At 38.2% G+C, this 11,632-nt stretch overlaps 1 protein-coding gene across 1 annotated transcript; it reads left to right on the top strand.

Moving 5' to 3' along the window:
- Window positions 1-4,900: 4,900 nt before the first annotated feature.
- Window positions 4,901-11,043, top strand: LOC112056384 (chymotrypsin-2-like). The gene is made up of 6 exons (XM_052886342.1): window positions 4,901-4,952; window positions 6,488-6,713; window positions 7,484-7,570; window positions 8,774-9,008; window positions 10,162-10,335; window positions 10,897-11,043. Exons 1-6 carry the CDS (start codon window positions 4,901-4,903, stop codon window positions 11,041-11,043), a joined length of 921 nt encoding a protein of 306 aa, XP_052742302.1.
- Window positions 11,044-11,632: the final 589 nt, after the last annotated feature.

Here is an 11,632-nt window from a genome sequence, read left to right as displayed (position 1 = left end):
TTCCCTTCTCAAATCAGATCCCGCTTCGCTCCTATCGCATACCTATGGACCAAGGTCAAGTAAACGACGGCTTTGCTAGGGGGGGCGGCTGGTTTAATCCCTTAAGTAATGCACAAAAATACCGATAACGATACCCCTCACTATGGGATAGATAATACTTAGATAAAGTTGTTAACTCAGTCTGTTAAAACTAGAAAGTTGATATTAACATGGGTGTAACTCGTAAATATTAATCAAATCTATAGAGTAGTAAAAAGAGAACTAAAAAAAAATTTTTGGTACCCCTACATGTAAAGTGAGTATGATTTATTTCTAGTCTCGTTATAGTGACGGGTATCATTAGATAGGTCTTTAAAAATATTTTTGGTGTGACACCAGAATATTTAAAATTTTTGTGCTATTTTAAACTATGGAACTCTACAACGCGCATGGTCCTACCCACTTGACCAATTTAATATACTTAAACAATACACATCACTATCTGGCCTAAAGTAAACATACAGAGTAGCTTGTGTTATGAGTAATAAGATAGTTGATATTATAATATTCATATACATTTATATACTACATTATATTATATAGAAACACACACAGACACTGGAAAAAACCCATGTTCATCACACAAATATTTTCCAGTTGTTGGAATCGAACCCACGGCCATGGATGCAGAAAGCAGGGTCACTACCCACTGCGCCACGCGGTCGTCGACTTTAATTTCATCATCGTGCTTCGGGCCACTAAAACTTGACCGTTTATAATCTTGTCCATTGAATAAACCCGTTATCAACATTATAAATTACTACGTTCGAAAACCTTCTGAAGTCTTTAGAGATTAAAGTAAATATATCACATTGAATTGAAAATTTCTATAAAGAGAATTTTGTAATCCATTTAAGTAGTTACGTTATAAGTAATAACAAAATTGTCGTTACAAGAATGAATTTCTTGGACTGAGAGCTTGCGTTGGTCACACATACCTCATTCCTGAACATACCCGTTGGTAAGTACCAACCGTAGCCAATTACGATGCTTGGATTGTGGTGACTTTCAAGGTATCAGGTTTCAAGGAACTAGACCGTCCAAATATTTTTTTAATATTTTCCTCGATGTAATACAAGAAATCATGTCTCCTCACTGTCAGTCCTTTAGCTTCGTGGCGATCCTTCGAATGACACTTTTTTTAAAACTTCAAGGTCTACAGCGAAGAGTTTCCACGAAGCCAAGAGTGTGGCAACTCGTAATTAAAATCACAATCTCAATTTTGATCAGTTACCATTAATTAAACAATGAATACGAAATCTATTTTAGAATTTAAACCAGGTATTATTCTTATTAATTTACTAGCGGACGCCCGCGTCCGCGTGAAAGTCGTTGTAAACTTTCAACTACCCCTATCCTACCCTACCCTAAACTACCTCTACCCTACCCCTACCCTACCCTATCCCAACCCTACCCCTACCCTACCCTACCCTACCCCCCTACCCTACCCTACCCTACCCCTACCCTACTCATTAAGGCTGCACTTCTTTATTTATTCCTCCCACCGCGAGTCGCGTCGAGCGCGGCAACCGTTACACAAAAATAATCCATATAGCATGAATTAGTATTCACGCGCGATGGCTTAGCATATTTCTTGTATAACTTTGGTGTTTCTTTACCGATTTTTATGATTCTTTTTTTATTGAATAGGTTATAATGTTAACTTTCTTATTAGGGATGAGTGATGAGTGTTATAAACATAAGAGTAGACAAATATAATTAGAAAGCTCCGAACTGCTAAGCTATTGGGAGTTACACGTGTTATTGTGAGTCAACCATAAAAGATAGACATATATGTGCTGTTGTGTTTTTATAGATAATTTTAAGGAGAACATTTCCGTCATACATGATTTCTATGTAGCTTTAACCATTAAGGCTGTACACGTGACGGAAGCTTAAAAAATTGAGTAACTTCTCCCGTTTTCTCAACATTTCTCTTCACTGCTCTGCTCCTATTGATCATAGCGTAATGTAAAAGTATACTATAACCTGCCCAGGAGTATTTAGAATAATTGCACCAAGTTTCGTTAAAATCCGTCCAGTAGTTTTTGTTTCTATAAAGAACATACAGACAGACAGACAGACAGACAGACAGACAAAAATTTTACTGATTGCATTTTTGGCATCAGTATCGATCACTAATCACCCCCTGATAGTTATTTTGGAAATATATTTCATGAACAGAATTGACCTCTCTACAGATTTATTATAAGTATAGATTACTAACACGGCTAAAACTCGCATGATACGACGTTAGAGTATTCCCGACTAGTTTCGAACCCATATGGGGCCTTAGTCATGAGCTGGTTCTTGCAACGGGGCACGATCCTAACATAATACGAATACGAAATCAATCACCTGATATAACAAATGACTTAAGTCGTTGAAAAGTTCGTATTTTTTAAATGTAGGGATGTCCACTGACATACGTTAAAATTAGTGTAATGCGGTGAACCTTTGAAAGCTTAGTCCAAAGACACCACGACACAAACTCTAATATTAGCTACCGTACTTACCTTTGGTAGGAGCATGACGAACTTAGCCTTCATTAAAATGAGGCATGTCTGGCTATCGCAGATTCTCCATCTATCTTTTTTTAATTCAATATCTATTACTTCTTTATAGAATTTATTACCTGCTTTAATGACGTCAACGTTCACTATAAAAATAGTAGAACATAAAATGGTCGACAATTCATACCCTCAACTACTTTTGAGATAGACAGCGCAGTATGTTTTTTTATAAAGTTATTAAATAATTGAAATATCATTAACATTAATAAATTTAACTAATCATTTTAGCCGGCGTCCGTGGCGCAGTGGTATGCACGATGGATTTACAAAACAGAGGTCCTGGGTCTGATCCCCGGCTGGGCAGATTGAGGTTTTCTTAATTTGTCCAGGTCTGGCTGGTGAGAGGCTTCAGCCTTGGCTAATTACCACCCTACCGACAAAGACGTATCGCCAAGCAATTAAGCGTTCCAGTACGATGTCGTGTAGAAACCTAAAGGGGTGGATTTTCATCCTCCTCCTAACAAGTTAGCCCGCTTCCATCTTAGACTGCCATCACTTCATAACTTACCATCAGGTGAGATTGTAGTCAACTTGTAAAGAATAAAAAATAAATAAAAATGTATAAATATAAATATTATTTTTCCTGCGGACCGCAGGACAAAGTGTTTTTTGTGTCGTGAAAGAGAAAACTCTTAACTAATAATATCAGCAGTAGGTAAATGTATTTTTTGCTCTCCTTATAGGAGAGGGGATATGGAGCGAAAACCCACCACGATACTCTACTGCGGGCTGACGGGCTTAAGGTAATAGGTATTAGGTATGATAATCCTAAATCTAAGAGCAATATCGATCATCCTCGATAAACTCAGTTCATAATGTCAACAAAGTTCCTTAGACCACTCCGGATGTCCGACCGTATCGAAAATAAAGTATTTATGGTGTTTGTCTAAGTGTGGCTGTGTGTGTATATGTAAGTCTGTTCGCATCTAGTTAAACCTTGTAAGAAAGATACTATCTTATTAAACCAAAAACTGCTTAAATGTTTTAAAAAACTTAATCACCAGTCATCAATTTTTTTGCGATTTGAGCGTGAGCTGAGTTTATGGTTGAATCCCGAGCTCGAAGCCCGAGAGACTTAATCAGTTACTTAAGGACCGAATCATCCGCCTAAAGGTCTTAGAGTCCTTTCTGGACCTAGAGGAGAGAGCGGCCAGAAGGACGTCATGCTGTCACCTCGAGACTCACGTCTGAAGAGTTGCAGATCTCAGCGGGCTGGAGTGTCGCTGCCATTATGCTGATGCACGGTCTAACAACCTGAAGAGCACGTTCGAGTTCGAGCCCGGTGTAGGCGGCAACTGAAATAGCTAATGCGTTTTGAATATTTTATTGCCGCATTGCATTGATAAAACTAAGCCCAGATATTTAATAATAATAAAATAAGAAGCCAAGATAATCCGCCAACACTTGCTCTTCAGTGACCTTAACGATTCTGAGATTCCTTACTATAAGTACGACCTGTGTCAGTTCTTGAAAATAGCAGTGTATTTACCGGGACCGAACGATTATCACTGACATAGAGCAAAATCTCAGTGCGATCTGACTCAATTCATATTCTCAAAGATAAAGCTTAAGGTTTTCAGTAGCGTCTCATGTGCTTTCAATACCTGCGTCTTTGTGGAGATTTGCTCTGACACCTGGGCTGGTACCTAAAAAAAAGTATTACGAAGCTTAAATTCTCATGACTGATTTTTATATTGAAGTAGTATCCAAAGTGTCAGATGCTTTTCATTGAACAGAACTTTTGTCAGACATTTAAAGCTCCACAAAAAATTAAAACAACCCTTACGACAGATGTTACGCGATTACTCGACGACGCCTAAACCAACTTGGATATTCTTTTTCTGTTTGAAAGGGCATATTCCTAAGGTGGATTTACTGTCATCATGTCAGAATCTGATGCTAGGATAAGCTCCCTGAGGCTTGAGTTTTTGGACATTTCCAACAATTACCGCATTACTTCTATAAATTTAGACAAAATCTTTCTTATTATAATACACATATTGGTGAAAATAGTCACGTAAAATGGTCTTTGAATTTATCGACAGACGGACAGACAGACACGTCGGAGGACTTTGATGACTTTGTCTTGTTATATGCACCTATAGATAAATGCAATTAAAACTTAATCTGCACAATAATAAATTAATTTCTAAATTAAACTTTCATGATAATAATTAAATAAATGCTTTTTATCAAGATTAGGATATTTTGTGCATATAAATTGACGGGTTAGCGAGTGCAGTCGACGGTATTCCAGGCTAACCTGGATTACCACTTATGATCAAGACATGGCATTCAAAGTCGCATTATTGTGCCTGGCAATCCTCCTCGGCAGCAATGGTAAGGACATCTTTAATATCAGTTTATTTTAGACCTTAAGCTCAATGTCATCCTGAAAATAGATACCTAAGAACCCTACGCTTAGGGTTGCCAACCGTACTATAATATATAAGCTAACTTCTGTATTTTTATTTTTTATTTTTAGGTTTGGTAGTTACGGAGAAAAGAGGGGGAATGGTCTATTTTCTTGTATATATTGAAAACTATTTATTTCAAAATTACAAAAAAAATATATTTGAGATCCTCTTAACAAGTTCATTTGTTTGATGTATCATACAATGCAGTTAAAAATGGTTTTTTTTTTAATTTTCATCTTGCACCCCAGAAGTGACCTCCATATTCAAAAGTATGGAAAGTCATTATTTTATAGTTATATTGTACAGTTTTAAAAATTTGTTAATAAACTATAAAAAAATACGAGATTCAAGAATTTTTAAAATCAATTCATAATAAAGAGGTGAAATAGGGGTTGTAAGTTTATATTGATTTCCACGCGGACGAAGTCACGGACGTCTGCTAGTTAATTATAATATGGCGAATATACAGGGTGCTCGAGAGTATTTCCCATAATTCAAGGTATTAACGAGACCACTTATAGGAACCAAACTGCATAACTAATATTATATTGAAATGTTTGCAATACACAACAACACTACAACAACAAAAAAATATGTTTTCATATAAAGTAATTAAAATAATACCGACTATCCATGTAACACGCGGTTTAGACAACAAAGCGACAACGTTGCATTTTGAAATATAAATATGTCATTATTATGATGCGTATAAGGGACACATTTTAGATCTATTTACAAAAGAAATATTATTTACTCCGAAAATATTCATTTTAGAACACACGCTCCTTGAACATTTTTGAATTAATTTTTTTGTCAAAGAATATAACCCTGGAGTTGTGGGAAATACTCCCGAACACCCTGTATAAGTATAAAATAAATAAAATAAAAAGCCTTTTATTTCGCACATACGTAAATTATAGATAGTGAACTTATAGTAAAAATAATATGTAGAATTAGGTTAATAATATTTATAATTTTGTTACAAAACGAAAATAAATTACAATTTTTAAATTTTTGTAAGGACATTCTCAAGTTACTTTAATATATATAAAGTTTAAAAAAAAGTTTTGTGCGAACCCCTCTAATTGAGGGTGAAGGGCTTCTCCAGAGATGACCAGTAGTCTCTATCTGTGTCTATTTTTTCTCCACTGTTTTCCAGCCGTCCTTTCAATGTCGTCTGCCCATCTACTTCTAGGTCGTCCTCTTTTTCTAGCACCTACAGGCCCTGTCTATGCTGTCAGCCGAGAAGTCCATCTATCGTCATTCATTCTTGCTACAAATTCGCAACTCTACTATAAGAGAAAAACAAGAGTAATAGACGCACTTAACTATTCTATGAGATTGAAATGGAGATGGGCGGGCCATGTAGTAACCCTGTATAAGTAAATAGTTATAATTATTTCAATCGAAGCTGAGCTTCACACGGTAAGAAGGAACTAATGTACAAATAACCTTCAGCCTTCCCACTTGAGAAGGAACAGGACATGTCCATCTTCTTCGACTACACCGACGCCAGCGCTCGCATCGTCGGCGGCAGCAACGTTGACGATGTTGCTCACCAGGTGGCGCTGACCACCGGCTCCGGGACCCGCAGCTTCTTTTGCGGAGGTTGCCTCATTTCCAACACACACGTGCTCACCGCCGCCCACTGCATGAGACCCTTGGGTGGAAACGAGCCTTCCAGGTAAGTGTTACAAGCATAATAATAATCTTCTCGTTTTATAATATAACAAGTGGGCGCCCGCGACTTCGTCCGCGTGGAATTCAGTTTTTCACAAATCCCTCCAGGGTACTATCTATCTTCGTTGTCAACTTCAACCAAATCGGTTCAGTAGTTGCGGCGTTAAAGAGTAACAAACATCCCAACAAACATCCGAACAAACTTCCATACAAACTTCCATACAAATATCCATACAAATTTTCGCGTTTATAATATTAGTAGGACGATATCGTGCCTCAATCTGACTGTCTGGTACTATATGAATAGAAAACCTGAGGTATATGCCTGTTTTTTGGAACTTACTAAGGCGTTTGATCTGGTGTCCTATAAAGTATTATGGCTGAATAAAACCAAATTGAGATCCGAGACAATCTCATTGTTTGAATATTATATTATATTATTTTAGTGACGAGTGATATAAAATGAAATGTGGAGTACGACAGGGAGGGCTGTCGTCACCTAGGCTGTTCTATATTTATTTGAATAAGTTAATTGAGAGGCTCGGTAGGGTTGGAGTCGGATGCTCAATTGATGGTGACGCAATGAACAACATATTACTTTTGCTGAGCCCCTCGGTTAGTGGTCTTAGAAAGTTACTAAGAATCTGTGAGGAATACGCCGGGGTAAATGACTCAGACATAATGCAAAAAGAGTGAGTTCCTTGTTCACAGAGGGAGTATAAAACCAAACTACTACTTTAAACCAAATATAATGCTAAGTGGCTCTCCCTTCAGGCAAATGACTGAATCCAAATACCACAGTCACACGGTAACGGATCGCCTCGATGACGACGGTGATATCAAACATGAGCGTCGGGTGCTGTTGGTCCGTGGTAATATGTTGGCAGATTTTCTAGGTGTAGTGTAGAAGTAAAGCTCAAACTGTTTAGATCTTATTACTAATCCTTCTCCACCTGTAGCTTGTGGTGCGACTATACGTAGCGGGCCTACGGCGCCTTTCGGTTCCAGTACAATATGTTCTGAGGGCAGTGCTGGGGCGACCGCGCCATTGTAGTACTTCGGCGATGTTTGCCGAGGCACCGCTGGATGAGTATTATGCCATACTTGTGCGTAGCTCCAACGCCCTGCTCAGTACGAGGGCGTACACCCTCTCTGGAGGGCATGAAATTATGTGCATATGCAGTAGAGGGAGCAATTAGATTAAATGTTTATTTATTTATCTAACCCATGACGTCACGTAAACATTAAACCTTATCTAAACCCATTAGGTTAAGTTTTACTAACACAATTTCATGTACTATTAACATTTAAATATTAAGAACTTTTTAGCGACACACTATATAATTATTTAATTTTCTGAAATTGAATTTCAATGTACAAAATTGGACCTGGTAGGTCTTTCACGTGAGAATCGATGTACACTTTCAACCCCTATATCTTCTATTTATATTTTCACATGTTTTAAATATTAATAAAAACTTCAGTCCCTTTTAGCCCTTTAGGGGTAAAATGAAGGACTTTCTATAGAAAAAATTTCAACCCCTTTTCCACCCCCAAAAATAGTTGCATAATGAGAGTTGCATTCTGAAAGGATCCTTTAAGCCCATTCCCAAGGGCACAAGTCCTGGGACCTGCTCGAGGTATTAAGTTACGAGTGTATTTTAAAAACGAACGATGTGAGTTTTATAATAGAGACACAAGTACTTTAATACCAAGTTATGCACGTTTCAATTTTCCATATCATGAAATCCTGCTCTCAGTATTGTTTTACATTTTCCGTGACATATAAGGTAATAATTGTTCGAGCTCAGTTGAGCATTGAATGCTACTTTCGATAATTGACGCTCAAGGACTCTCAAAAACTGATTTGGTAATCCTTATTATAGTTAAGTAGTTATATAAAAAGTAGTGACTAGTGAACTATCGAAGGTACCCACTATTCCGGGAAAATGGCAATGAAACAGTCAGATCACGAGGTATTTTTTCCTTCATCTCTTAAAACTTTTAAACACACTTTCTCCATCCAATAGATGTGGACCTCGCTTAAGAATGTTTTACTTCCAGCACCCTCCGCGGATGGTCGGGCACTAACAGCTGGGCGAGTGGCGGTACTCCTATGGAGTTTAGTAGCGGTCTCATGCACCCCCTGTACAACTTCAATACCATCAAGAACGACATCGGCATCTACACCGTCAACACGAATTTCGCTTTCTCCGTTGCCGTCAAATTCATCGCTCTGAATTGGGATTTCATTGGACCTAATGTTCAGACCAAAGTTACCGGCTGGGGCAGCACCCGGGTGAGCTTTCGCAACTTTAACGTTCAAATCTATCTTATTGCGCAAACATTGTAACAAAATACTTCAAGTTTTTGTAAAAGTACTGTGATAATAAACTCTTTAACCGACTTCAAAAAGGAGGAGGTTCTGAATTCGTCGGAATCTTTGTTCTTTTTAACCGACTTCCAAAAAGGAGGAGGTTCTACGTTCGGCTGTATGTATGTTTTTTTTATGTATGGTCACCGATTACTCGAAGACGCCTGAATCGATTTCAAAAATTCTTTTTTTTTGTTTAAATGGGTATGCTTTTTAAAACGCAGGATTTAACATTACATGATGTTTCAATTTCAACAGCATACACGCTGGCTAAAGCAATAAAGTAGCACTTCCACACATTATTGCAAAAAAACCGGCCAAGTGGGTGTCGGGCAACGCTCCTTGATTAAGATTAAGTTAGCTCTTTAATCCCTTATGTAATGCACACAAATATTGATAACGAGATACCACACTATGGGATAGACGATAATAATATGGGATAGACGTAATTTATATACATACCCATAACAAATTTCATCTTATGATTTTTAACAGACATTGAGTTACCTTACTGACAACATTATCTTTTATAGCTTTCCATAGTGGAAAGCTATAAAAGATAATGTTGTCAGACTTTATTCATGATGTAAGGGTTTATTTATGAAACACAAAAGGTTTATAATCAAAATAGGCATACATTAAAATAACCTAACCAAATATATAAAATTAAAATAAATAAATACTAATACTTAAAATACTTATCAGCAGCCCTTGATAGGGTGCCGCCAATCACGCAGGCAGCATTCACGCGTTGAATTGCTATTGGGATTGAAATTCTTTGCGCGAGAAAACTGCCTGAACGAGGTTTGCCTGTTGCTTCCCTGAGGCGTTTGCTGATCTCCTTGTGCAGAGCCTTGGCGCTCCCACCCCACGGGCCTAGTGTCTCGACGCCGAACTGGAAGAATTCATATTGGGCGCCGAGACATCTGTATTTCAGCTTTGTACTCTTCAGGAAAACCTTCAACTTTTCTAATATGTTCAATACAACGGTCACTTATTAACGGCAAAATGAATTTAAAAAACATTCAAAAGAAGTTTTACTGCAGCCCTGTAGTCTAAAACACGCTCGTTTTTTTAGCAAGGAGGTCTTTATTCTGCCACTCTTAAAGAGCTGCACGCTCCGACTGTTGACGGTGAGCACTGTGTGAACGAAGTCCGCCGAGTAGCCGCGGAGGTCAACATCAGAGTCCCGCCCGTCGACCCCGCCGTCGAGATCTGTACCTTCCACTCTCCTGGCCGCGGCACCTGCAATGTGAGCAATTTCAGTTAACTTAGCATAATTATTTGCAATTCTCCACAACACCAGGCAAATTGCACCGCTAATTGACAATCCACAAAAACCAGCTGAAAATACGCTGGCAGATTTGTCAAGGAATGATTTTTTTATTCAATGATAAGTTAGCCCTTGATTGCAATGCCACCAGATGTTAGGTGACGATGCAGTCTATAATGGAAGAGGTACGAGTTTATTCTACCGTTACCTCTGACCTCTGAATATAGGTAGCCAAGTTGCCAAGTTGGCTGATTCTAAACGCGACTTAAAATGTTATCGTTCAAACCGTGATACTACTCAACAGCACAGTGGGTGGAAAATGCCTTGTGGTGTATTTTTCGGTTCTACTCCTACGTACAGTCTCTGAAACTTCATGTCCCGTGATTACAGTAGGTATAAAGCGTATTCTTAGTATGTTTTCAATTTGCACACACTGGCACTGACTTCGTAGTCTTTTCGTCTTGGCTGAATATTTTTAATTTCTTGACTTTTCTGGAAATTCTACAGTTTAAATTCTATAAGCGCATATTTTTTTCCCAGGGTGATTCTGGCAGCCCCCTTGTGCGCACTGACCGCAACCAATTGATCGGCGTCGTGTCGTGGGGAATCCCCTGCGCCCGCGGCGCGCCTGACATGTTCGTGCGTGTCAGTGCCTACAGGACCTGGATTGAAAAAGCTATACGTTAATTGTCAATGAAAAAATATACATACCGTTGAATTGCGAAACCTCCTCCTTTTTTTGTAGTCGGTTAAAAATAAACATATTTTTCTCTCATTTATTTATTTGTCCTTTTTTAAATTTTTAACAATGATAATAAAATAAAAAATGCTAGCGGATGCACGTGAATTCTTTGCGCGTGAAATTCAGTTAATCATTCATCCCGCAGGAACCATGGATGGAAAAAGTACTACTAGTGTAGTAAGGATAGGATAGGAGGGCAGGTGTCTGCTTTTGATGCCTAGTGGCTTAACAGAGTGTTATAGTCAACACAATCGAATGCTTTGGACAAATCACAGAACACACCAATAGCACTCTTGGAATTTTCACAAAACAGAGACGCGTCTTACGGTGCTAATTAATTAGGCCAGAATAATAAATCAAATCGTGACTTTCAGAATGTATAAAAAACGCCTAACAGGCTGCCTAGCCAATCTCACACAACTGCACTATTGCTTCAGTATTTCACTAGGCGCTTCGGCCGTAGACATGCCCATGAACATTACACTGAAGTCTCACTTAACGACTTCTGTAGATGTCTTCACATCTACAACTCTC

Source organism: Bicyclus anynana, chromosome 16 (genome assembly GCF_947172395.1).
Source record: "Bicyclus anynana chromosome 16, ilBicAnyn1.1, whole genome shotgun sequence".
NCBI classification, from domain to species: Eukaryota; Metazoa; Arthropoda; class Insecta; order Lepidoptera; family Nymphalidae; genus Bicyclus; species Bicyclus anynana.
The sequence above is the reverse complement of the archived record's forward strand: the minus strand, read 5'-3'. Positions and strand labels throughout refer to the sequence as shown.

Excerpts from the sequence above, each read along its gene's own strand:
- LOC112056384 (XM_052886342.1), top strand. The coding sequence starts at position 4,901 with ATGGCATTCAAAGTCGCATTATTGTGCCTGGCAATCCTCCTCGGCAGC. Across the intron at positions 4,953-6,487 it reads AATCCTCCTCGGCAGCAATG|CCTTCCCACTTGAGAAGGAA; the intron begins GTAAGGACATCT and ends AATAACCTTCAG. Across the intron at positions 7,571-8,773 it reads AAACATGAGCGTCGGGTGCT|CACCCTCCGCGGATGGTCGG; the intron begins GTTGGTCCGTGG and ends TTTTACTTCCAG.